Raw genomic sequence first — 27,986 nt, 5'->3', positions numbered from 1 at the left:
CATCGGTCTCTCTTCGCGCTCTTTTCTTGCCGATTTTGAAACTTTAGGCATCGGAGCGGGCACTTGTTCTAGGTGATACGAGTTGTTTATTGCAGAACTTAGGGTCGTGTTTGCAGCAATGGCAACAAGACCGCGTGATTTCGGTTAGGTAAGTGATTTTGATATGATTGAAGGGTTCCTGCTTTGCTGGGAATCGTGCTGCACGATTTGAACGACATTAACGTTTTGTTTCGGATTGTCACGTTTCATATCGCCAATTTTGTTAAGCTTCTTCGTAGCATTTCTTTCTTTTTTTTTAACTAGAACATGGTACTGGAATGGTACTGGAAATTTAACTGGAACATGGTACTGACTTTGAAGCTACGACGGGAGCCTGTTACAGACTCGATGTGCGGTTATGCATGCCCTGTATTATATATAACATGGTCACGTAAATAACACTCGCAGGCTGCGACTTACAGACGAAAAAGTAAGCGAAATCACAAAAATATCGCATGAAAGTCGCCTCAACACCGTTCGTTGACCTTCCGAATTGAGCGGGAAAAAATGCTAATGGCCCCCCATTGAAGTGTGTCCACACCACTATTAGGCTTGAAGGCAATGCAGTAGGCAGCATACTAGTGCAGTCACCGAAGGTAACGGCCGGCCACCTGTAGCTGAGGCCTCTTTTGTACAATGATGGCAGTAGAGCAGAAGTTTTATGATGCCGTCTCAAGGGAAGCCACAAGCGAGTAAAAATCAAAAATTTCATGAAAATTGAACTTTTTATGTCGTTCATGACGGAGGGGGGGGGGCAGTACTGCATGCCATTTTGAATCTAAAAATATGTCTTCACACATTAGTTAAATGAAACTTGCAATTTCAAGGTTAAGCAATTTAGTATACTGAATTACTCGTTTCAGTGTTCCTGTGTGAAATGTAAAAAGCTTGTCTGCAAATTATGCTGAGCTTTAAATTACCGTTTGTATTATTTTGGTTGAATGAGTAATTTTTTTTAAATTTCTTTACCTAAGATACCTTAACCATCAGTTGGCCTTTATTGTGTTTTTACCGAATGGTTTCTGCGCTGAGCTATCCCATGTGACTGTCAAGACAGCTGTGTCGCTTGCAGTGTTGTCACATAGTAGTGTAGTCTTCCGAGCATGGGTATCTTTCTTCTCTATTTTTTTTTAACAACCTGTCTTGATAGTTTGAAAGTTTATTTAACGTAATGAACATATACAATGGCAAAGTACACACTTTTGGGACCTAACAAATGCGACCTCTGAGTCTTCACTCAGAGGTTGCATTCGAAATGCTGTGTAAGCTATCACTGTTCATACGACATTCTACCTTTCTCAATGCAAAAAGAAAACCTTGGATGAACCATTCATAGCTATCATGAAATGTGAGTTTGAAGAAATGTACGGCTAATTTGGCTGCAGGGAGAAAGCAGTGACAATAAACTAGAGACAAGAAACAAGGCCCATTTTGTGTGTTGTATAATGAGCGACCACATTTAAACTGTTTCCTTTACATAAGCCAGTGCAGCTTAAGGCCGTTAACAGCCAATGTGCCATTATTTTGCTGTTATAAATTAAGTAGTTTGTGTTACCTGCATCAGCTGATCAATGTTTTCTGGATTTCAGAGGCGGCTAGGAATGACCCAGCGTGAGCTAATATGTTGTCACACTCAGTCGAAAGAGCGGCAGACTGGCTGACAACACTGATGCTTGAGCATCATTTGTGCCTCAAAGAAAAATGTGATGCATTTTATAACCTTGATTACGTACAATTCTTGCTGTGTTGTAACATGCACGAAATGTAGAACATGCACGAAATGTAGTGTGACTTGGGATGCCAAACAGAAGTCTATTCACGTCACCAGTACTTGATGTGGTGGTCTCATGGTACCAGACACAGCTGACGTACAAACACACACTATGACCCTGCTTCAGAAATAAGTTCATTCAACACTCGATAGAATAACGGGGGGAGGGGGGGGGAGAGTTCTTCTGTGTTTAAAAAAGAAGTGTGCAATGGGAAGGGTCAATTTGACAGCTTTTAGTGACAAGGTCATTTTATCACTGTCAGCTACTGCAATGAGCCAACTATCTTGTGCTTGAGGTGTTTGTAACACTGCACGAATTCACTGGTGGTGTGAATATATAGTCCCCTGCCTCATGTATGAAATGGTGTGGCACTTGGAGTACATTTTAATCTAGTTGTATAAAATGTGATGTAATAATTATTTGTGCTGCTCAAGGAATTCAGGCTCCATGTCATAATTGTGGGGTCGGCAACTACCTATAGAAAGCACAAAAGTGGTGCACAGTGTTTTTGTGTCAATACTGTTCTAATGAATTTCGCGTAGGTGAATGAATTGATTTTAAGAGAGAGTAATAATATTGATGCATTGTTTGTTTTAGACTGTTGATGTCTTGTTTTAGCTCCTGCAGAGTACTTGAAACCATTGAGCCCGCCAATCCCTCTGTAAGCAGCAGGATCTTTCCGTGAGGTAGCCCGAAGGTAGTTCCGCAGCTGTGATCTCATCAGCTAGCTTTCTGCATGGGAATCCTAGTTGTCTGTAGAAGATTGCAACAAAGTACAGCCAAGCCTCGTTATAATGGAACAGGATATAATGAAATAATGGTTATAATGAAATAAGGACAATTTCCCTTGAACTCATCTAAGGGAATTGTATTACAGTACATGCAGTGATTGAATAAACAAGTAGTAATTGATTTAGGAAAGTAGTTCTCGCTCCCCCTTCAACTTTGTTATAGCAAGGTTTTACTGTATTCCAGGGTGGAAATCAAGCCTTTGCAGACAGCAGGAATGGCGACCCTCTTAATCAAAACATGACTCCAGGGCCCACAACAACCTTTTTGTGGTAGGCTAGCCACAGTTCAGTTCTCATTCCAAGTGGTAACTTTTGAAAGCATCACAAATCAGTTGTGTGGTATGGCAAAGGTATAATTTTTGCAGCCATGATTTAGGTCAAATAAGTCTTCTAGAACTTTGGTTACTGGAGCGATATATTCAAGAGGGCTTTGAAATTGCCTCTTTTCTGCCTTTCAAGCTTACAATTCCGTCCCAAGTCTTAGCCTATTCTTTCTCTTCACTGTTTGCTTTATTGGGAAATAGTGTATTGCATTTAGTGATGCTCTAAAAAAAACAAAAAATCTAAGTGATCCCTGTACCCATTTTAAAAACATTCGAATTACCATTTTAACAAGGCATCTTTAAAATTTTTGGTGCATAGATAATTACGATTTCTAAATTCTCTGTGAAAGATAGAGAGAGAGCAAATGATAAAGGCAGGGAGGTCAACCAGGACTGAGCCTGGTTGGCTACCCTACACTGGGGAAATAGAAAAGAGGAGGGAACAATTAAAAGTCCACTGGGGATATTGATCGGTCACTCAGTCTGGATCACAGACATTGACTCAATCCAGTAGCTTTCAAATATCGCAGCAGCGTTTTTGTGGCTTTTTTGTAGCTGTGATATGCGAGGCCATGGTCCCAAGATCTTGTTCAAGGTGAACGGTTTTCTATGTAACTGATTTAGAGCTGTGTAGAGGTCATGCCTTTCGTATTCAAAAGATGTGCAGTGGCACAGTAGATGTTCTATACTCTCCTCAACACCGCAGGCATTGCACTTGGCACTATCAGCCATTCCAATCAAACACATATATGCATTGGTGAATGCGACGCCCAAGTGTAAGCGGAACAGCATTGTTTCCTCTTTTTTCGGATGCCCAGGTAACAGCCGCAGCTGCATAGATCGGTCCAGGGAATGCAATCGATGTCGGGTGAATTCAGATGTGTACCGCTTCTCCAATGTCATACGGTGCGCTAGCTTGCTTAAGTGTTGTGCTTCGTCAGTCCGTGATAAAAGTACAGAAACAAGGGTTGCTTCTTCGTCTGCTTTCCTAGCAGCTTCGTCGGCGAGGTCGTTGCCGGAGCTACCGCAATGGTCTGGCAGCCACTGAAACACGACATTGTGTCTTTTTGCGATCATGTGATGGTGCATTTCTCATATCTCCAACGCGAGTTGTTCGCAGGACCCGTGTTGAAGAGCTGACGAGACATTGTAAGGCCACCTTTGAGTCGCAGATTATTGCCCACCAATTAGACGGTTGGTTAATATAATCAATGGCACCTCGGAGGGCAACAAGTTCCGAACCGGTCGATGTTGTCATGTGAGAAATCTTGTATCGGACGCTTATTGATCGGGATGGTATAACCATTGCGCCGGTGGAGCTGGTCTCAGTGGAAGAGCCATTCGTATATATGTGGACTAAATCCTCTGTAAAGAAGTTGCATTTGCTAAGGAAACCTGTGCTCTTCCGCCATACTGAATCGCATTTGTATTTATGAAATAAACTGCATCTTTTACTGCTCCCTTAAGCATCTATGAGAAATTATGCAAGGTTGTGTGTGTGTGTGTAGAGACAGGAAACAACCTTGCTGCATGCTGTTTTATCTTGCTTAACATGTACTCTTCACACACTTCCACTCAGTTCTGGTGCCATTAGTACTATACGCTACAGTGTAAAGTGCAGTTTACCTGAAGTGATGGTGGTATAGGCTGTATTTGGTCATGGAAATGGTATATGTTGTTTTTGCATATGGATCCATGCATTTTCATTATAGTGCGCATCTACTGGCTCATAAGATGCGCATGCAGTAGAACCTACTCATGGTCTGTGGAAAAAGGGAAATAGAATTGTACATTTGTTGCACTATGTCAGGCACACTTGCTTATTAAGTGCACTGCTATAGCCGCCATGCATAGTATAGTATGCCAATACTGATTCACTAGTATCCCAAGACAATGGTCCTTTCTGACTCGATGTGTAAAACTTTTTATAGGCATGGTACTGGAACATTGAGAATGGCTGAACAAAATGAGTGAACTGCAATGCTTTACGTACACTTAGTGTGTGCTTAGGCTGAACTGCTACACTTGTTCAGTATGTATCTTAAATTCTTAAAAATAAAGGGGCGCAATGTAAAGTCGCTTGTTCTGCTGCACATGCGTAGCGCAGATGTCATAATTTGTATGAAAGCCTCCAATAATGTTTCATTACCAACTTTGGTACACATTAAAGTTGGTTAGTGCTGATCCCATTTGATCACTAGAAATGCACATACTTGCATGAGCTTAGGCGAAAACTGTTGTCTTGCAGTTTACAAGGAGTGGGAGAATAATACATGGAGCACAAATACATTTTGTGAACGTTGGGATATTTCAGTACAAAAAGTGTTTTGTTACGCTGTATTTAATACTTTAAATGATTATTAGTTTGATATTTTTGCAATAATACAGTGGGATGAAATAAGGGCTTGTTATTAAGTTAACTTGGCACAAGAAAGACACTGATCACAGTCACAGTGAAAATTTCACAGTGCTTGTTGCGTTTCTTGCGCTTTTGTGGTGCAAAATAAATGTAAAAACATGTAAAAAGACATGTAAAATAAGAATTCAACCTTCCAGGATTCTAAACATGGTAAGTAGAGCCAACTATGGCACCTGCCAAGCTGGAACAAGCCTGAACATTGAATGTCTACACCGCAGCTACAGCAGTAGTTCCCAAGGTGGCGGCTACTAGCTGTAAGTAGAGGGAGTATTAGCTGAGCTGCCAGCTGGCTTGTAGAGGTCTAGGTCTAGATTACATGTTACAAAAGACAGCTACCTGCTGTTGCCTTAGCTAGATCAAGCTGGAAGGTAGACATCTACTAGCTAGCTGCATGCTTCCGGGCTAAAAAATGTTTTCATTATCATTTGCCGCAGATGATGCATTCTGCCCAGTGTTTTGCGGCATGTGTTTGCGTGTCTGTCTGTTAGAAAACTAATTTTAAATGTTTTGCTGAAAGTACTGTGCGAACGTGCAATATATAGTGAGCTTTATAAAAGTGGAAAGTTGGGTGAGTTGGTATACATTCATAATGGGAACAGCGCAAACAAGACAACGGAGTCCTGTGTCCTTTCTCTCCATCATAGTCTTGTTCGTGCGATTCCCATTATGGATGGTTAGCTTGGTGGTGTAGGTGTGAGCTCCGCCTGTCAGTCTCCATCTCCACGTCGACGCTTGCGTGTCAGAATACGCATTAGCAGTGCATGGTTTGGTTCATGCCTGTTCACGCACACATTCTAATAGGTTAAAAGACAAGCACAACTATGTCGGAATTCTAGAGCGCGTTTCCAAGACTTGCCTACATAGCCCGAAAGTGTGAACAAGCAGCTGCGATTACAAGCTGTGCCTGTGTTGTAGATGTGTGTGTAAACATGCATCTTCGGTTTGCAGCCGAAATGTCTTATTGTCTTGTAATAAAGGTACTTTCATGGCCGATGCAACTTTGTTATAATGAGGTTTGACTGTATTCGATTTGGTCTCAAAAATTATTTTTCGCACACTCCTAGAAAAGGGCATCTATTGCAATGTGAACATATATTAAATCGGGGACCAGTGCGTTGTGCTGCCGTACAGTGTATTGGCACCCTTCTTTGGGAAAGCGGCCTTGCCGCTCAACTGGGGGGGGCCTCCGTCCTCCTTTATTACCCCCTACCATTCTCTTGCGCAGTGCTGTGAAGTTGTCACAATGAGAGACAGTTACGGCACTGCATTTTTCAGTTTCCTTGCTTTAAGATTCGCTTACTACTGTATTGGCCGATGCATAATACTGAAAGTACTTGAGACTTTGTTTAAATTAATTATCAACAGTTCGAACACTGAATTAGTTTTAAAAAGATGACTAGTGATAATCGTAGTGTAAAGAGCTTTGCGGGAAATTTAATGCTTGTCAAATTAGGTTAATGTTTTGTCAAAACTCCTTTGCACAGAATCTTGGACTACTAAGTCGTGAATAAATACCAGATTAGTAATATTGTCGCTTCTATGCGTTCTTTGCCGTTTAAAGTTCTCTGCATAGCAATCGTGCTAATTCGTAGATCTATATGTTACAAAATGGTTCCGGGCACGTTTGAAAGCGAGCGATACCTGTGTCGCCAATGGTCTCACAAAAGTAGGTTTCATAATACCGGTGTCACACGGCCCCTTTCGATGGCGATCAAGCCCGAGTTGGATCGAAATTAACAACCGCAATTGTCTCCCTCGCGCAGCTTGCGCTAAGAAACCAATCGCGATTGAAAGTGCGCCGTGTGACACTCGAAACAAAAATTAAGTAGACGCGCTTTAGGATGTCAAGCCGTCGCTTCGCAGCTCTCATTTACGTAGTTTTGTTGGCGACTAGCCAGCCTGGGCCAGCCCCTTTGATGTGACTAAAGAAAATGCTAACGCTATCGTAAGTTGTAAGTTTCCGTACTGTGCGCTCTCGGTTCAATTTTGTTTGTAGACCTGATAGCTTTGAAGTTTAAGCGACTTGTTCACTTGTGGGTTCGCTTGCCGCTATCATCATCGATTACGCGCTAGTCAAATATGGCGATTCGCAGCAGTCAGCGATGAGAGCAGTGCAAGCGAAGTACGCACTTCGTTATGCAACAGCGTCCTGCCCCGTCCTTTAGTGAGCAGCGTTCGTGTTGACCGTTCGGTGCAGACCGTGAGACTTGAAGCGACCATGCGGTTCAACGAGAAAGAGATGGCAACGCTTGCCGCGGGAGCTGCTGACAAGGAAGGGCGTCTGAACCACCGGAACCTGTCTTTCAGAGAAGGTGCGCCAGTTCGTCGTTTCGTTTTGCTTTGTCGGTGTTTTTGACGCGGTGTCAACTGAATTTAAGGACGCATTTCCTTGGAAGTTCCCCCGTAGCACCATATTCCTCCTCAAGTTGCTGAGGTTGCAACAGCTGATAACAGGCTGTACAGTCGTTTGCTTGTACTGTCATTATCAAAATAAGTCTTTTTGAACTCATTTTAACGAACTGAACAGGTTGGTAGCCAGTACAGAGCCTGCATGTTTCTCTAATGACTGTTAGTGTCCTTGGGTTCTTGTTAAATTGCTTCCAAGCCGCAACTCCCCTCAACAGTCGTGACAGTTTCATTTCATGAACAGACAGTTTGTGAAATTAGCTCGTAGCAGTTTTATTTTGTTTATTTTTTACTTCGCGAGAATGCGTCATGGAATGTCATTAGAATTCACCCCGTCTTTTCTAGCCCTGTGTCATGTCACTGACGTTTAGTGGAGCGTCACGGAGTTGACGGCGGAAGCTGTGGCGAAACTGTTTGACGGATCGCTGCGTGCGGCCTTTTGTTGCTTTTGAAACGCGAGAGCTCTGAATGGTTGCTTTCAAGGCGGTACGTGCAGACGGCGCTTGCGAAGCGTCAATTTCAACCGCGGTCGGTTGCATTTGCTGTTCGAAAGCTGGCAAGTCGGTGCAGTCCGACCTCGACACGAATTGTGTCCGTTACTATCACTGTAGCGCCGGCTGCCTTATCTTTTTTTATTCGGCACGATTCACTGATGCATATTCAGGCCTATAACGTGTTTTCAAGACCCAGCCAAGGCTTTGGCGAACGCCTGTTTAACGCTTTAGTCTTGTTCATGCACAAAGCTTTGGTATGTTGTCTAATGCATAGAGTTTCCTACAAATGTTGTAGTAAGCTCTATGGTGTGTTGATGCGGTTATTAGTGCTGCACAGTCCTGAGTGTAATAAAAGAATTTAAATTACTTCTCCTTTAACATGCTTTCCATACAATTATTTATGATAGGACATCGCAGAACCTGTGAATGTGCAAAATTGTTGCATTTTTACAGTGTGGTATTTAACTTTGGAGCTTTGTGCCCTTTATAACTACATGAAGGGCGAAGACAGATAAGGGGATTGTATGCACCACACAAAATTATTTGCCATGATGTACACTGGATACGGAAAGATGCAGGTACACTAAGTGGGTAGCGTGGAGCATGCTGGCTCAATGACATTCTGAAATCAATGATAAATGAACTCATCATCATCATCAGCCTCTTCTATGTCCAATGCAAGACGAAGGCCTCTCCCTGCGATCTCCAATTACCCCTGTCCTGCGCCAACCGATTCCAACTAGTGCCCACGAATTTCCTAATTTCATCGCATCACCTAGTCTTCTGTCGTCCTTGATTACGTTTCCCTTCTCTTGGTACCCATTCTGTAACCCTTATGGTCCAACGGTTATCTAACCTGCACATTACATGACCTGCCCAGCTCCATTTTTTTCTCTTGACGTCAATTAGAATATCATCTATGCCCGTTTGCTCTCTGATCCAAACCGATCTCTTTCTGTCTCTTAACGTTATGCCTAGTAATCTTCGTTCCATTGCTCTTTGCGTGATCCTTAACTTGTTCTCAGGCTTCTTTGTCAGTCTCCCAGTCTCTGCCCCATATGTCAGCACTGGCAAAATGCACTGATTGTACACCTTCCTTTTCAATAATAATGGTAAACTTCCAGTCAGGAGCTGGCAATATCTGCCGTATGCGATCCAACTGATTTTTATTCTTCTGTGAATTTCCTTCTCATGATCAGGGTTCCCTGTGAATAATTGACCTAGATAAACATACTCCTTCAGACTCTAGAGGCCTACTGGCGATCCTGAACTCTTGTTCCTTTGCCCGGCTATTTATCGTTATCTTTCTCTTCTGCATATTAATCTTCAATCCCACTCTTACGCTCTCTCTGTTAAGGTCCTCAATCATTTGTTGTAACTCGTCTGCATTGTTGCTGAATAGAATGTCATCGGCAAACCGAAGGTTGTTGAGATATTCGCCGTCAATCTTTACTCCTAAGCCTTCCCAGTTTAATAGCTTGAATACTTCTTCCAAGCACGCAGTGAATAGCATTGGAGAGATTGTGTCTCCCTGTCGGACCCCTCTCTTTATAGGTATCTTCCTGCTTTTCTTGTGCAGGATTAAGGTAGCTGTAGAACCTCTGTAGATATTTTCCAAGGTATTTACGTAAGCGTTCTGTACTCCTTGATTAAATGCCTCTATGACTGCTGGTATCTCTACTGAATCAAATGCCTTTTCGTAATCTATGAAAGCCATATAGAGAGGCTGATTGTACTCTGCAGATTTCTAGATTACCTGATTGATGACATGGATGTGATCCATTGTAGAGTATCCCTTCCTGAAACCAGCCTGTTCCCTTGGTTGACTAAAGTCCCGTGTTGCCCTTATTCTATTGGAGATTATTTTGGTAAATATTTTATATAATACTAAGAGTAAGCTAATGGGCCTATAATTTTTTAATTCTTTAACGTCTCCCTTCTTGTGGATTAGTATAATGTTTGCATTCTTCCAACTTTCTAGGACCCTTGCAGTCGATAGACACTTCGTTAAAGAGCCGCCAGTTTTCCAAGCATTATGTCTCGTCCATCTTTGATTAAATCGACTGTTATTCCATCTTCTCCTGCCGCTCTTCCTCGTTTCATGTGTTGCAAAGCCCTTCTGGTCTCATCGCTAGTTATAGGAGTTTCTGTATCCAGTTCATTACTGTTTCTAATTGAGGTATCCTGACTCCTCTGGGTACTGTACAGGTTAGTATAGAATTCTTCCGCTGCTTTTACTATATCTTTGAGATTGCTGATGATATTACCCTGCATATCTTTTAGTGCATACATCTTGCTTTGTCCTATGCAAAGTTTCTTTCTCACTGATTTAAGGCTGCGTTCATTTTTTATGACTTCTTCAGTCTTTCTCACGTTATAGTTTCGAATATCCCGTATTTTTGCCTTGTTGATCAGTTTTGACAGTTTCGCGAATTTTATCCTATCTCTTGAATTGGACACTTTCATTTTCTGTCGTTTCTTTATTAGGTCCTTTGTTACTTGGGAGAGCTTGCCTACTGGTTGCCTTGGTGCCTTGCCTCCCACTTCAATTGCTGCCTCTGAAGTCAACCTAGTTACGATTTCATTTATTATCTCTATGCTATCATCATCTCTCTGTTCTAAGGCTGCATATTTGCTTGCAAGTGCCAGCCTGAATTTGTCTGCTTTTACCTTTACTGCCTCTAGGTTGACCTGTCTCTTCTCGACCAATTTTGCTCTTTCTCTCTTCAAATTGAGGTGAATCCTAGCCCTCACTAACCTATGATCACTTTACTTTACCTATCACTTCTACATCCTGCACTATGCTGGGATCAGTAGAAAGTATGAAGTCAGTTTCATTTCTTGTTTCACCATTAGGGCTTTTCCAGGTCCACTTTCTGTTGCTATGCTTCCTGAAAAAGGTGTTCATTATTAATATTGGTATTGACATTGAAAGGAACTATTGATAGCCTATGACATCGTGCTGGGTTCCTGCTTTTAAGGAATAAATTTGCTTGGCAGAAAATACTTGAAAATAAATTCTAGAGTGTTCTAGAGGTTTATGTTATTCTCTGTAATTAGCAGACATTCCTTTGTTTTGATGCAGAAATTTAATGTCTGTACCCCTTTAAGCTTTATCAGATCAAATGTTTCCTTGTTATCTAGACAAAAAAAAAATGAAGTGTGAATTAGAGAGGGAGTACTTCGAGGCAGATTGTTCTTGCATAAGAAGATTTTGGTTCAGTAGGTTTTAGGTCGCAGGCTTGATTCCAGCCCACTGTATCCATATTTCAATGGGGGCAGAATGAAAAAAAAAAGAAGAAAGCTTCCATTTATTATGTGACATAAGAACTCCATGTGGTCATAATAATCCAGAAGCCTCTACTATAGTGGGTCTCTTCGCCTCCACTTTGCTTTTGGATGGTGAACTGCACCAGCCAACATTTTCTATAAATTCTCTTTGAGCAGCTTTTTGTAATGAACCGTCACATACTCCATTGGTGACTTGCCACATTTGTTCTTTCTGCAGTGTTCAAGGAAAGATGGTTCAAGTTAAAAGGAAATCTACTGTTCTACTTTCGCTTGAACGAATATGGGGGAGTGTTTGAGAAAGAGGTAAGTGGGCTGTTATTTTCTTTTTTTCTATATTGGGTATCATCAGCATGTACTTGTTTTTCATTTGATATTCAAAAAGCTTTGGATGTCTGAGCATCTGGAACTTGCTTTGCCTATATGAAATGCCTGTGAAATGTGTTTCCACAATCTCTCTCTCTCTCTTTCGTGTGTGTGTGTGTGTGCGTGAAATTGCCGACCAAAATCGTCCTAAAGCATTGCACCTCTTTTTGGAGTGGCAGTTCTCTCATGTTTGCGCATATCATGTGTGACTAAGTGGATGTTGGGAAATGGCAGGACATGGGAACATTGACTTTTGATGTGTGTAAGTACACATTTGCAGCATGTGTCGTCGGTATAGACTTCGTAGCAACCTTGCTTGTGGACAAACCCTACCTGCAAAGTTTCGTTTATTAACATTATTGGTTGAGCGAGCTGTTACAATACTAATCAAAGCATAATGTTCATTGAAAGAAAGTAACCTTTTGTTTGTACTATATACGATAAAACTGTGGCTGATAAATTTGTGAGACATGCTACACTATCGTGATCATATCGGTAAAACTTTGCAGGTGAACTTTTTTGACATAGACCTATGCTCAGAGGTAGAGCAAATTTTTGGAATTTAACATGTCTTTCACTGAGGAATTGGCTAGGAGTGCTGTGTGTGGCTCAGGTTCTGATTTTCCTTTTCCAGCCTGTGGGCCTATTTGTCATCGAATGCTGCAAGGTTCAGCACGAGCCAAGCGTCGACTATGCGTTTGCATTTTCCATAGGTGCGTTTGTCCACAGATTAATTCTTTTGTGTTGCAGTTTGAAATGGTGTGTATGTCAGTTAGGGCAGACGCATGCCGAATACACCGAAGGTCACAATATTCACAGAGCGCAAAAAAAAATGAAGTCTTGTATGCTTTCTTAAAAACCTTCTTTACTGCTACCCGCCGTGGTTGCTCAGTGGCTACGGTGTTGGGCTGCTGAGCACGAGGTCGCGAGATCGAATCCTGGCCACGGCAGCCGCATATCGATGGGGGCGAAATGCGAAAAGACCCGTGTGCTTAGATTTAGGTACATGTTAAAGACCCGTAGGTGGTCAAAATTTCCAGAGTCCTCCATTACGGCGTGCCTCATAACCAGAAAGTGGTTTTGGCACGTAAAACCCCAAATATTATTATTATTATTATTCTTTACTGCTGACCTTGGGAGAAAGTTTTGATGGCTTCAAAACCAGCACTTCGGCGCAGCATGAATGCCAGCATGGTTTAAAGGCGTAGAGCTTAAAATGCCTGTGTAATGTTGCCCACATAATGCTTTCTTAGTATTTGTGCACAGACTGCAGCATTTGCAGTTAATCGCTCGTAAAAAGAAGGTGCAGTCATGCTACCACAACCACAGGAACTGTATGTTCTGCGCATATGCAAGGAGTAAAAGCTGCGCAGGCAATTTTACTGTAGGGAACAATGGCACTAAATTGTGCGATTCCTTTTGGTGCAACAGCAATTTTGCAAGTTGTTTGCTATCATGTTAAACATGATCACACTGTTGCTCCTGGCTCAACATACTTCTTTTCGTTACTGTTTTTCACCCTGTTTTTTAATAAGTGTCATAATGCAACGAAATATTGTGTGCTTGTAAGGTTCTTTTTCTTCCTATTCCATTACAGTAATTAGATTTTCTGTAGCATCGAAAGTTTTTCTTCAGTGTTGCCAAAAAGAAGAAAAATGAGGGGATTTTTTGCAGATTTTTTAAATATTACTTTTTCATAAGGAACATAAGAAAACAGCTTAATCTACTTTTTAATTATGACAGAATGCCAAAAGCTAACTGGGATTTTGTTGTAGAAGTCATAAATATTAGAAAAAAGTTTTCAAAGTTGTAATGCTTCTTTTTTCTATGCTTCTGAGAAGTAGGCCCAAGTTTACTAATTATATCACAAGAATATTGCAATTACTGACAGATATTGGCATTCTGCACATCTTAAAGAAGGGTACCGAATTTTGTGGAATAAGTCATGTAGAATCGTAAAAAAAACGTGTACACAAACTTTGACAATTGCTAAAAAATGCAGAAGAAAAAAGCTCCAATTGGAAGTTTTAGGTACATGTATTTGTAGAAAATAAACTGAAATGTATCCATAGAAAATGATGAACTGAAAAAGCAGAGAAATAGTATGCTTCACTTTGAGTTTTCTAGACAAGGAAGCAGCATGTTCAAAGATTTCAAAACAATAAAAAAAAATAACAACTTCTGAAAAAAAAAAATTCTATTTTCAACTCCCATCTGCCTTTAACAAAATGTAGGCACTCAGTTAAACAAGTATGCAAACTAGAAAAATGAGGCCGATGTTTTTATTTTGAGAGAACTGCAGCTAAAGCAAGAAACTTGAAAATTCGTGTGTCAGAGTACATAATTAAGACCAGCTTAATGCTCCTTGAATTTTGCCTTCAGTGTCCTTGGAACCTCTGAATTTTTCTTGAAATTTGAGTTGCAAATTGTGCATGCATTGTCTACTTTTGCTGGTTTTTCGTGATTTACCCACTTGTGTCTCAAACGTAAAATTTTGCACCGAGCCTGCTCTATATCTGAAACTACAACATTGCTTGCGTGAGAAATTGAAGTTCATATTCAACTAATTAAAACTTTTACTAATTAACACATTAATTCATTACTTAATTACACATATTGCAATTTACGAATTGTAACTGGTGAGCTTTCCAGAATGACTTTCATTCATTCTGTGTCATTCATGTGTCATTCTGAAATAGATTTCCAGAATGACACCAGTTTGGAGATATACACCATCAAACTTGCTGTAAAAATGCACTGTTTCTTAGCTTTTTAATAACACCCTATTTTATGCATTGAAGCACAAAAGTAACTGGAATGCCCATGTATTTCTTCTCAAACTTTGGGAAATAAGATCTCGAAACAGGTGTCATCCTATAGAATAATTTCTAATGGGTACATCTTGTAAACTCGCTGGCTACAATTCGTAAATTGCAATATGTGCCATAAAGTAATCAAGTTAATTGGTACATATTTGCTAATTAGTTAAATATGTGTGTCTATTTCTCATGCTAGTGATCTCCACCACTTTGAATAATCCAGCTCTAGAATTAGAACTAGTACTCTATTTGCAACGAGGGATATTAAAAAATTCCAGAAAACTTAAAAACAATCGCGCCATAGAGTATTAGTGAGTTACGAGTGAGCTGACATGAGTATGAATGGGAGTGAGCGCCGGTGAGTTTGAGAGGACGTGAGTGTAAACAGGAGCGAGTCTGTGATTCCAAATGCAAGTTAGTCTGAACCTGAGTGAATGTCAGTGAGTGGGATCGGACGCAAGTGCGAGTAGCTGCCACAAGTGTGAATGAATGGAAGTGGCTGTGGACGCCAGTGAATGTTGGTGAGTGTGATTTGGCGTGAATACAGGTAATAGAGAGGTTGACAGGGAATGCAAGCACACACAAGACTGGGAGTGTTGGAGCCTGCGAAAACATTGGTGAGTGAGTACGAGCGAGTGTCCACTTAATCTGCCGAACTTTGAAGAGGGGTGATGCACCACAGTTTAATGTCTGTGTGGCTGATGATATGACAGTTTGCCTTCAACAGAGTTGCAAATAACTTCGACGTCCTTAAAGTACGGTACAGTACGGCCTGCCTTGAAATGGGACTCTGCTAAGATGAATTTTTTGACAAGGTGAAGGGCTCAGGGGACCTTCTTGTTTTCCACATGATCAGTGCGTATGCGGGAAGTGTAACCGATTTGCATGATGTTCCCTTTTACATTCATATTTAAAGAAATCTGCGGTGCACCAAATATCACAGCTGGCATGTGGTGTTGAACGTTATTGAACTTTGTCGAACCAAACTTTATTACCGATATGTCTACTTGACTAAGAGTCTCTGCTTGCAAGCTACAATGGGTGGCGTCTTTCTCGCACGCAGTTGACTGGATCTCATGGCGAAGAGGCAATCGGCAGACTTGTGATGTGTTGGACGCTCTATATTAGTGCACAGATACTCTAGTAATATCTTAATCTGTAGAGGTTGTGGTTGTCTTTGTTTGTAATTGCTTTCTGCATTCATTTTTAGCATTCTTAGATGATGCGGACCGAAAGCATCTGTTCACGTGCACAACACAGAAGCACTGTGATGAGTGGGTGAGCTGCCTGCAGCAGGCTGGGTGAGCCTCATTGCTTTGCGTTTGTATGACATTGGAAAGAATCAACGGACATCATTTGATGCCTCTTAACTTATGTATGCTGTGGAGTTATGTTGCTCTCGTGTGCATTGAAAACCCCTTCCTAGTGACATCTGAGCAAGGGCTGCATGTGTAATCTCCATAACTCCATTGCAGCAGCATGCCTGTGGTGCACCAGTTACAGATGCATTTAATTGACACAAATGAGTTACATAAGCTGTGGAGTGATGTGTACGTTGCGGGAGATGCAGGAAAGGTTTGGACAATTGAAACGAGAGTAATAGGAAAACAGATGTACCAAGGGTATGAGATCAGAGACAAAATTATATATGAGTGCATTCAAGGTTTTCATCACTGCTGTTTTCTTATGTTGCTGAATTGAACTACTTTCATCCTCAGTAACTCACTCTGGATGGTTTTGGGCGCGCTCAGATCAGTTAGTCCTTTTTGACGTTGGCCATTCAAGCACATTGGCAGGTTTCAGCGAGCCTTTCCTGTTGTATGCCTATTGCTTAGGCTCCTTCCTAGTGAAGTCCTTTACATGTACTAGTCTAGCAGGTCTAGATCTTGAAAACTGTGAGGCCACAGGTTGAGGGTGACATAGTCATGATTCTCAGCCAGCCATGTTCAGTGCACGTGTCATTTCAGCAGGAGGAGTGTCTGTACATATAGCACGTAAATCTTCTGTGCTGCGTTCCTATGCACAAGCCTGACTGTTAACTCTGATGCCTGCAGCTTGGCAATAGCTCTTGTCAAATCCCCATGAATGTCGCCAATGAAGGCCTGCGCATACTGGAAACTCGGCAATTCTGTTGGCATCGGGCCAGTTGTAGTGTTTTTTTCCTTGCCGTGGACACCATATTGCTGTTTGAAACCATAAGATCTATTAATGAAAGCAAAAGATCTTGCTACAATCGGGAAGGTGGCAACCTCCATGTCGATATTGTGAACAGCAAAGGCAGTCAGTCGGATCGCAAATGTTTGCCTCCGGGTGCACCAAAAAAGTCTGAACTACAAGCACCTGTCACTCGCATGGTCAGTTGCTTCTTAGTGGCATGTTATTTAATGGAACATTTGACTGGTTTGCAAGCACTCTTGTGAAGCTTCACGTGTCTTGTCACGATAACAGCCAGTTACTCTGTTAATAAGCATGCTCCTATGTTAACGAAACCTTAATAACACCATTAAAGGATTTTGTCTGTGTAATCTAACTTCAGTGTCATTTTACACGACCTAAATTTTCTGGCAGTGCTCTAGAACAGCCGAATGTGCCACAAGTCTTTTTAGGGCCCATTTAGGCACTGTGACATATTTTCCCTCAGTGTCCTTAGGCATTTGGCAAAATAATTGTGAAATTGTGATGGGTGTCTGCCGAATTGCTATTGTAAATACCTCTCGCTAATTATTTTAGAGACACAAAATCTTATTTTCATATCACCGCCCCATCTTCATTTGTGAATGCTTGCTTTCTAGCTACGAATACCAGAGGGGTCGCCTGCTCTACATGCAGCAGAAGATCTTGGAACTCACAGGACGGGTGAGTTGAAGAGTCTGATCTCTCACACGAGAGGCCTCTGGAAGAAAGTACATCTAACCTAAAGTGGTGCCGCCCCGCGCGGTGTGGTGAATGGTCATTGGGCACTTGTATTGACCAGAGTTGTGGAGTGGTGACTAGGGCATAGACACCCGAAATGGAGTTGGAATGGAACGGGCGCATAGATGTTGACTTTGGGAGAAGCAACCACACTGATAAATTTGCCATTTAGACTGAACTAGACTTTGCCAATATATTGTATTTCGCCTACCAGTGCTTTCAATGTTGCCTTTAGGTGACTACCTCTGCCACGGTAATTGTAAACAACACTGTATTCTGCACATTCTACATTTCTGAAGACATGGAAACCTTTCTGTGTTACAAGAATAAAATGTATTAAAAGACAGCAACTTCTAGATGCCAAGAAAAGTGTTTCTGTTTAGCAAGTGCACTTGACCTGCGACAGGAAGATGGAGGCCAAAAACAATGTCGCAAACAGTTTCATCCTACACAAGTCTACGGTGATTTCGAACGGGCATAATTTTTTTGGCACACTGTCCAGTATCCAGAAAGCGTAATAAGAAGAGCTCAAAGAGGTGTCCTGATCAAAATTGTGCCCGTTAATATGCCCATAGGTGCTAAGATCAGCCTGCAAGACATATCATTGTGTTTTGCTTTTATGCTTGTGTTCAAAGTGATGGAATAATGTAGCTAGATGCATGGAATACATAATGCTGGAAGATTATTTGCTCCTTTGCTCTACGTAAACTTGTTTTGGTTGGAGAACAGCTTTCTGGAAATGGGGAATGTTATTTAGAATGCAAGCCTTGTTTGTGTTGCAGCGTGCGATGTGGCCATGAACTGCTTAAGATGTGTGCAGCTATAGGGAAGCTAACTTCAGTGGTCAAAAGCTGGCAGCTTCGGACTATAGGTGTTTGAAGAATTGGTGCACCGTGGTGTCAGAAATGAGTGTCATGCCTGGCTTATACCTAAATTGAAAAAAAAAAAAACCACATAACCATGTTGAGGCATAATTTCACCTATGAAGGCCTTGATTATCAGACCATTTTTGAAATATAGGTTTGAAGGAGCCTAAAGAGTAAACCCTTACTTTGGCTCATCGCTTCTTTGGATGTAAGGAGGCAGGAGCTTTGAATAGTGGACTGCACCTCAGGCTGTCGCCACAAATTTATATGTTTTAGAGATATTTTGGTTGCAAGAACTGAACATATTTAGGAATCGCATCACATATTTATGGCTTCTAACCCTTGCAACTAACGTGTTTGTTGATGCTATTTGACAAGCAAGACAATGAAATTTATGTAATAATGTTCTACATGTTTCTTTGTCTAGTCCTATTACACTTATCATTCTCTTGAGTACACATCTTGTGTATGTGGTTCTGAAATTAGTTTCCACATGTATGGGTACTGCATTGGCCAGGCATGTGCTCTACCATCCGAGTGATCGTGCAATGCTTCTTTGGAGGGCTGATGATGGTTTTCACAGCACATAGGCAGAGAGACTTTTGCAGAAAGCGAAATTCACAAAGGGATTCTTTTTAAAGAATTTATGCCGATCCAAAGCGCATCTTGGATCCTTTGCGAAGCAAAGCTTACGCGAAGCGATTGCTATAAATTTGCCCATTTCAGAACTGCATCATTTGTGTAAAGAAAACTGGCAAGTGTGCACATTTTCTCATGCACCTGTGCTACTTAATGGGACACATGTGGAAATCATCTCAAAGAGCTAGTTGACGCTGGCAATATAGAAGTGTATGTGTGGTTATTTCCTAATGGTTGCAGCATCTGGCTGCTGTGTCGAAGAACAGAGGTTCGACCCCGCCATTGGGCATGTAATTCAGTTTTCTCTCTCTCTCTCTCTCTTTTTCTTTATGTATGAGCTATTTGGCAAGATGGCAGCACCTAGCCATGGTCGTGAATGTCTGGGCGGGTCTCAATGGACTTCAGAGATAACATGCCACAAACATGTTGCTTATGAGAAAATAATTGCATGTGAATTATTTGTAACATTTTTGCGACTTCAAAAGCATGGTTTTATTATGAGGCATGCAGGCGCAAGTAGTGAAAAAAAAAAGATAGAGAGAAAGTGTTAAATTTACTAAAATTGGAGGAATGAAATGGTTCAGCTCGGTCACTCCGGGAGTGGGAACTCTCGCCACTTCGAGGAGTTAAAAGCAGTGGGATTGACGAGGACTTCCACTTCCCGAATTGTGTGGGAATGGAATGGAAGGCCCCACTCCGCAACTCTGGTATTGACTGCCCAAGTCTATTTGGAATTTGTACCCGTTCAAAAGGTGTTATTTTTAAAGTTTTTGAAGGTCTTTGTGCGCACCAGCTGTGCAACAAAAACAGAAAACTACCATAATTCCTGGTTCTTACACCTACTGTCACCTCCCCAAAGTGGTAGGCATAGATGTGTGCTGGGTCGGTATTAAGCACTAAATGGAGGGGGACGTAAAGTGCACATAATGAAGCTTTGCGACATTGAACGCTCGTAGTTCAGCTCTTAATGAACCTTCTCAAAGCGTATCTTCTGAAGAATGTCCCTCAGGTATTGCCTCACCACCGTGGCTCGAGGTTGAAATGGTGAATGACGTGTCAGTGATCTGAGATGGACCAGTGACAGGTGTGACAAAGTGACGGGTGTGACTAGAAGCACAGAAATCATAAGTATCCCTTTACATGGCAATCTTAGATGCACAAAGAACTCTGGAATTGTAGCCAGAATTTAATTGTTTACCTTACTCATAGGTACAGTATCATAATCATAACCATGCTTTTCTCAGTGACAGGTGCAATGATCACCGAAACTTCGAAATTGTAGACCCCTATCTTGGCAATCTTGGATGCGTTAATAATTTGGGCCTTGCAACTTCTTAAGTGCTTGTTTGCGTTACTCACTTGTTTATAATAACACAATGGCCATGCCTTTTGTTGCCAGGACCCTCTGGCAGACTTCATTAGTCGGCGAAATGGCAATGCTCCGGGGAGCGTACAGGCCATTCAGAAGGCACCTGAAAGCAACAGCAGCACTGCAGGCAAGTTGCTTGCATTCCTTCAAACTTAGTAGCATCTTCATCTGATGCCTTGCAAGCTGCAGCTACGATTGGGGTCTGCATGCTGGTATTGCATTGCGCTTGTTTTCTTCTTGCTTTGCCATTTGATAAAGAGTTGTCTTAAAATGTGTGCTTGTCTTCTTATGCATTGCTCTGTCTTAGTTTTGGCTGCAATAATCGGTCTGATATTTTTATTAGTTTGTTGTTTTTGGTTTGTGAAACGTATGTCCTTTTTAAAAGCGTTCTCATAGTAAAAAAAAAATGGAGTTAGAAATAAACTAGGTTGACCTTAAGTTGTGATGCATCATAATAGCTGATTTGTCATTGTTTCAGTGAGCCACCATGTACTAATTAATGTATCCATGGCACGTTCAACCAAAAATACACATTGTACAAACCATGTTTCTGTGCACTGTGGAAAAATTGCTGTGACACAGTCATTGTGAGCTTGCAGATGTGTAATAATAGATGCTGCAGTGGGTGAAGTTTTTGTTGCCCTAATTAGTTACTATATGATGACATACTAATATTTGTCTATCTTTACTATAGCAATGTTCAGTGTTGCAGTGTTCAGCTGTGCGCTGGTGTAATGACATGGAGAGCTTCTGAATAGTTGTAAGGTGTGCTCTCACATGAACGACTGAGTAATAGCTCATAACAAAGCTGCATTACACCCTGCACTCCAGTATAATTTTAAGATTTGAAATTCGAAGGTTTTGATGCGCATGTTTTTCTGCTCCATGAGTTAAATGCCTCTCCCCCCTCATCATTATGACCGTAAAACTATATGCTGCATGGCATATCGTGGCTATCCTGGCAGCGACAATCTTGGAGTTGCTTATGCAATTATCAAGGCCTCTTCTATGCTTCAACTTGTCTTTTGTGGGCCCCAACATGATTATGTGTGCTGAAATGACTGTTAGAGCCAGTATAGTGATTAGAGTTCTTTAGCTGCAGCTATCGCTTGAACCTATTATAATGCCATGAAGTTGGTACGCAAGCTACATTTGAAAGCCATGTGCATATTTTTTTACTGTGGTCCTTAATTGTGGTAGTTAAAATGCTATGAATGTGATTGTTGGTATTGTGCAGCTAACTGCAAGATAAGTGCAGGTCTTACAAAATAATGAACATAAGCATCATAACCCTGCTTCCCTTGATAAACATGTATATTTACAGTCATTTATAATCACATTGTTTTGTTTCATTTAGTATGATTCAATATGACACATGTTTATAAGCCTATTTGTCCTGAAGGATATTGGTCTTGCAGGTTTCTTTAATAAGATTTTTATTTTCTGGAATGAAAAGTTATGTGGGACTGATAACTGATAAAAAGTTGTTTCCTATTTCAGATGGGAAAAAGAGAACCACAATATGGCACTGATATCATGCCACTAGGTCACAGTACGTTGTGGTCTCTCATTGCCATCATCTTCATTCCCAGCGCTGCATGAGTCACACACGCCAAGTGGAGTATCACTAATCCTGCTTCACCAATCGTTTCAGCCCTTCTTGGGTGAAGTCATGCCCTGTTTATGACTTCTGATGTTGTACATTGCATTTTAAATGTGTATGTGTGTATCTAGATGTTCCACCACTTGTGCCTGCACGTCGCTCAACTGGTCCTTATCCGACCGAGTCTGGGGGGTGCTCTTGCGAGAGTTTACTCGGTGATACTGAAAGTTGTTTGCATGTGATTAGAGCATTGAATGTTTCCAGGTGCTGTATATTAATACCACTTGATTATACTTTATCTTTAATAGCACCGCTACTTTTAAAATTTTTGAACTGTTCGTGAAAGGAGATTTCATAGAAGACGGGTGATATGATGAACAGAACACCTTATCAATTTATCACGTGCCATGGAGCCCGCCTTGTGCACAAGGTGATGATGTGGTCTGGTTGATGCATGTTATTTGTGTTTTTTTTTTCGCCTTCTTTCATCAATTCAATGCAGCGAAACAAATATAGTATAGATAACCTTTGCTAAACACAGCAGTCTGTTCATTGAACACTGTAAGACATGTTTATTCAACACCTTTATTTTAATCATCAGCATCAGTTCATTATCATAGTTACAACAGGAGTTTCCACATTATCTCTTATCCGTGAAGCACAGCTGGTTTGTGTACAAGAAAAAAAGCATTTATCACTGTCATAATAATGCAGCTTTTTGCACACAAGACAAGGACGAAGAAGAGGCTTAGACACTGCACTCATGTGTCTCTTTCTCGGCCTCGTCTTGTGCGCAAAAAGCTGCATTCATGTCCCACCAACATGCCTAAATAGTCACCTTAGTCATATTAATGTAAAAGAGGGAAAAAGCAGCATTTTAGTAGACAGCTGATGATACTTATCCTATTGGTTATGGCATAAGAAGAATAAAATGACAATTGCTCAGGTTGAGTGGAGCCCCCATTGTTCTAGCCTGTCTGTAGTTGTATATCTGGGCTTTTAGATAAAAGCAGTTTATTTTTACTGGTTCTCTTCTTCGTTTTTTCTTTCTTTTTTTTTTGAGCAAGTTGTACAGTAAGACCTTGTTAGTTCGGATTTCACCAGACTGAGAAAAATGTCAAAATTCACCGAATGTCGAATTATTGAAGGTATCAAGAAAACAAGTAAACGCCTACTGCATCAACATGCCTTTGTTTATTGAACGAATCAGCAAATCCTGTTTATATTTTGCACAAAAGCAGTGTGGAAACTGCAATTCTCATCTCGTGACTGATTAGTGCTCGCAGTAGCGAAAACCTCGCGACTTTCTTCACAGCGTGGTCACGGCCTTCATCTGAGACTCTTTTCACTACCATGCGCACATCCCGATTATTTTTTTCGCGACTGTTGCCAGGTAAACGCCCATCGCGATGTAGACGGTGCTCCTCATCCTGAACAGCTTCGCGCCGAGTAAAAACAAAACTACTGTTTGCCGCAACCACCGTGCCGCTATCGACGGGATCATGTATGGCAATGATGCAGTCGTGAAGGCACGCGACCAATGTGGTGCTAAGTGCAGCTGTACATGCAAGAAGAAAGGCTTTAAAAGCTCAAATAAGCACAACGCATTCTGGTGTCACTATCATTGACATTTGATTTCCTCTTATGACTGGTGATGCGAATTCCGCCGCTTCATTTTCGTGAACGCTAACGCTGTTCTTGCTCTTTTGCGTCACTCATTTGCATTGCTCCGCGCTTGCTGAGCTCCAAGAGTTGTCTGAATTAAGTTCGTTAATGTTAATACGTTAGAATTAATGAGTTTCATTACTTTAAATAATCCGGCAGTCCCGGCAGGCGTACTAGAGGACGAGTCCGAATCATCCGATTTTCCAAATTAATGAGGGTCGAATTAACCAGGTGTCGCTGTAATGGTATAGAAAGCAGCCAGTTATACATGGTGTCCTACATAACTTGAGCCAAGAATTTAAAAATAAAAGGTGTGTTGGAAGCGAATTGAGCCTAATGCATGCTATTTACAATAGCGTATAGTAACTCAGACAATTTTTTGCTTTTCCCATAACTCGCTAATTAATTAATTGCCCAACTTTTACATTATTAGCAGAGGACCCGAAGTACGATACGCAGATTTGTAGCGCACCTTCAGAAACCACCAATCGAGTTGTTTCCTTTATTATACGTCTCACGTAGTCCTGTTTTCCGGGTTGCAATGAAAGCCTGCGACTATTAATGCCTATATAGTATATAATAATAAGACTATATAATTATAGTATGCAATCGGTTCAATTCACTTCCGACGTGCCTTTCATATTTAAGTTCTTGGTTCAAGTTATGTGGGACACCTGTATATCAAGTCTGCTGCTTCTACTGTTCTCCTTTGCAAAGCAGAACCCCATTGGCGAGAATTTTTGTGAGAGCATCACAAGTGTCTGCATAGCAGAAGTGGTGGTGCCGATATCTTGCGACCCTCTATAACCAATGCACGCCAAACTTTTGTTGGAATGACTGATCTTTCTAGGGTCTCAGTTGTGCTCTTGGGACAAAAGAACCACAACAAGATAGTCCGAACAATCTAAAGGGCACTTATTGCGCCTTTTAAACACTAATCCCAGCTAGCCAGGTTTGAAACTAATGAAACATGTCGATGGTGCTGACAAATAGACAAATTTTTTTTTATGTTAAACATCCCTATACTCATCCGCTGAGCTTGCTGCTTCAGAAACATAACAAATACCAAAGTAGCTGCACTATCATGGCCCCTTTGTGCTGCATACATTTCTTGCACTTCAGTTCAGGAAGGCTTAAAAACTATCGACAGGTTATGTCCCATCTATGGGTAAATTCATGCTTGCTTGAATGATTGGGGCAAGATGGGAAGGGGGCAAATCCATAGTCTAGCTCATTCATATTATCCTGCACGTTAGGTAACAAAGTAACACCTCTTGCAGCACTCCACTTGCAACCCGAGCCATAGTCACGGTCGCATGATTTTCTTGTGTTGGGGTACAGGCTGCATAGGGATGATTGCTCCATGCCAGGAGGCTGCTTTAAAAGAACATTAAGGAGAAATACATTTTATTATTGAATTGGATTCTCTTAAAACCTCATTTGCATTTTGTTTACATAAACGGTGTCAGGAAAGAAAGTTTCATTCTCAAATTTTGTGCCAGAACTACGGTGGCGATGACTTTAGTGTGACATCGCAACATATACCCTGATATTTGGATTGTTTCTGCTGAGGAAAATGTTCAAAAAGTTACCAGCCATAGCCTGCGCTTGCTTTCGAAGGCAGTTGACATAACTTCAGTGGTGCTTCCACTTTCTTGCTTTCTCGTATATTTTGTGGCTTGTGATGGCTCAGATCATGGTCTCGCTCACTTGTTTGGTACTTGGTAATGTGATATACAAATCCAGGTTATTCAACTCACTATTTCTCCACAGTGTTCCTTTAAGGTGTGTACGGTGCTTACCAATGAGTAGGAAGTCCAGTATGTCCTTGTATTAGGAATGGTTTGGTCCATGTGTGCCCAACAAATGTATTGTCCTTACATTCCACCTGGAATGGCACTTCGAGTACCTGTATCATAAAACTGAACTTGCGTTTTATGTCTCTGCTGCCGAGAATCGCAATGCTCTCCATGCCATTGGTGCGCGAACATATATTTTGTGCCTTTGTTGTCATGTGCCTCATAGAAGCACTTGTGATGAATAATTGTCCAGTGTTCCAAGGGTAGCAGCCCCCCACTACCTCCCCGTTATTGCTGAAACGTTGTGCCGGCCATATAATAAAATAAGGGGGGAGTTTTCTTGACATGACTGACTGCTTTGAACAAAAAGCTGCAGTCAGCTGTAAATGCAGACTCTTGTAATAGTTTGTCTTGGCTTGAGCTTAAAAACCTTATAACAGTAAGCATATGTGATACTGTGTGTTCTCTTCATTGAAGCATTTCCAGCAGCTGCACATTGTGTTGCAGCAAATGTTAGCACAACCTTCTTTTTTTCCTTCTCGGCTTTGTAAGCCTGAAGGACTTCATTAAATCAGGAAAGCTTAGAAAATGGTTGAAAAATTACTGCTGATCTCAATTTTTTTTTTACCAAACAGCTCAACTCTTTCTTTTCACCACTGGGCTCTTTGAGTTTTTTTCTTTAAGTTGTCTTTGATACAAAACCTTGCATCCACCACTGCTTGTAGTCTTAAAGGCCAACTGCACCAAATTTTCACTTTGGCTCAGTTGGTTATATATTGCAGCAACCTTGTCAAAATCTAACCAGGCTACACCTGCACCTGGTGGTTAGCAGATGCGACGCGGTTCTCAGCGCATTGCCTCGCAGATCTTCAACGTGCCACAGGTGCCCCCTAACCTTGCTTCTCAATCTTGTTCTCAATGTTCTGGGTCCTTCAGCGAGAGTTAATGGTGCTCCCCCCCTCCTCCCCCAATTTTAGAATCAAAATTGTCAATTTTTGCAAGTTGTTTGTGCCGTATCCACATGTATTTCAAAAGTTAAATTTTGCACAGCGGCTGCTCTGTGTGCATTACTGAAATTATGCTTTTTACGTGTTCATAAATTGGTTTGCAGTTGGCCTTTAAGTGCAGTGAGTTGATAATATATACATTTAGTAGTACATATGAAATATTATTTGTTGAGAGTTCCATTGTGCTTGCTGTTGTTCACAGGGGTTTTCACTGCTGTATCGTGCAAGTAACCATTGTGCCATAATGTTACAAGTGCCGATCTTTTATATAGGTTTGATAAACATGTAAAACTACATGAAGGAGAAGCCTCTTCTAATCACTGTCTGATGTTGTTAAGCAAGTTGCAGCAAGGAGTTTAGTAGATATTTCTGAACTGAAGTAGGCAGCTGCTGTTAGTGTAGGTGCCATGTTATTTGGGCTGAATGGCCCTAAAGCCTTCAAAATCAGCTGACAGTGGTTGGACATGAATACTGTGGAGAGATCAAATTAAGTTGCAATCGGACACTGTACTTCAGTTACTTTATTTATTGACAATCTTGGCCTGTCACATCAATCTGTGCAATGCGAAAAATGGAATACTCATGGCTTTTAATACAGTATTGTAATGATGCTTTAGGCAATCGTAGATAGGTATATTGAAAGTCATTATTAGCAGATCCAGTAGTATATTATGTCAGCAAAAGCTTGAATGGGCTTTTGCTATGTTTGTTTTGTAAATATCTCACAGATGAAGACACGTTTTGTAGAGTGTATAAGATCCTTGATGTGTTCACCTCAACAGTCCTCGGCAAGGAGTTTCTGAGGCTGGGCACATTCATGAAGGAAATAGTTGGTTCTGATTGATGTTGCCAGATCATTGTATGATGTTTTAAATCTGGCTTTTAACAATGTTACCCCATTGGGACCAATAAATGCACATGAAAGCCTAAGTTGTCTCTTCTTGTTTTGGTTCTTTATGTAGCCAGTTGAAGGAATCGCTAACGTTTGACACTGCTCTTCTGGTGCACCCTAATGGCTACACCCTTGCCATGACTCCTAGTTATGTACGTCTATGGCACATGGTGCTCGTGCAGCAAAACGGGATAGGGCAGCGATCCAGTGGTGCTGCTGTCCGTCTCAGTGATGGCAAGAAAGACTGCGGTCCGTGCTAAGCGATCTCCCCTTATGACACTTTATGCTTAACGCGATTGTGTTGCACTAGCGTTTTCTTGGACAAAATCAATACTCGAGGACCGGCTTTCCAAAACTTTTGGAAGAACAACATGATTCAGAGCGGCAGACAATGAAGGAGCCGGAAGGCAATGCACTTGCTCATTTGTATATACATTTTTGCAAGATCTCCGGGATACAACCGAAGATAATTTAGCGCGGCCTTAGTGATAGACCGGTGGCCTCCGTTGCGTGACC

General features: G+C 41.3%; 1 protein-coding gene across 2 annotated transcripts; it reads left to right on the top strand.

Annotated features, from left to right (window-relative positions):
* Positions 1–10: 10 nt before the first annotated feature.
* Positions 11–27,508, top strand: LOC135912728 (pleckstrin homology domain-containing family J member 1-like). Of its 2 annotated transcripts, XM_065445251.2 has the most exons (9): positions 11–148; positions 2,787–2,872; positions 7,542–7,656; positions 11,753–11,838; positions 12,533–12,611; positions 15,928–16,018; positions 17,510–17,573; positions 20,535–20,631; positions 22,005–27,508. In XM_065445251.2, exons 3-9 carry the CDS (start codon positions 7,563–7,565, stop codon positions 22,034–22,036), a joined length of 543 nt encoding a protein of 180 aa, XP_065301323.1. In that variant the 5' UTR covers positions 11–148; positions 2,787–2,872; positions 7,542–7,562; the 3' UTR covers positions 22,037–27,508. The 2 variants fall into 2 exon arrangements, with proteins under 2 accessions (XP_065301323.1, XP_070381766.1); XM_070525665.1 differs by lacking the exons at positions 11–148; positions 2,787–2,872 and having other exon boundaries at positions 7,399–7,656.
* The last annotated feature ends 478 nt before the right edge of the window (positions 27,509–27,986 follow it).

Source organism: Dermacentor albipictus, chromosome 9, assembly GCF_038994185.2.
Source record: "Dermacentor albipictus isolate Rhodes 1998 colony chromosome 9, USDA_Dalb.pri_finalv2, whole genome shotgun sequence".
In the NCBI taxonomy this organism is placed as follows: domain Eukaryota; kingdom Metazoa; phylum Arthropoda; class Arachnida; order Ixodida; family Ixodidae; genus Dermacentor; species Dermacentor albipictus.
This window is presented reverse-complemented; position numbering and strand designations above follow the sequence as displayed.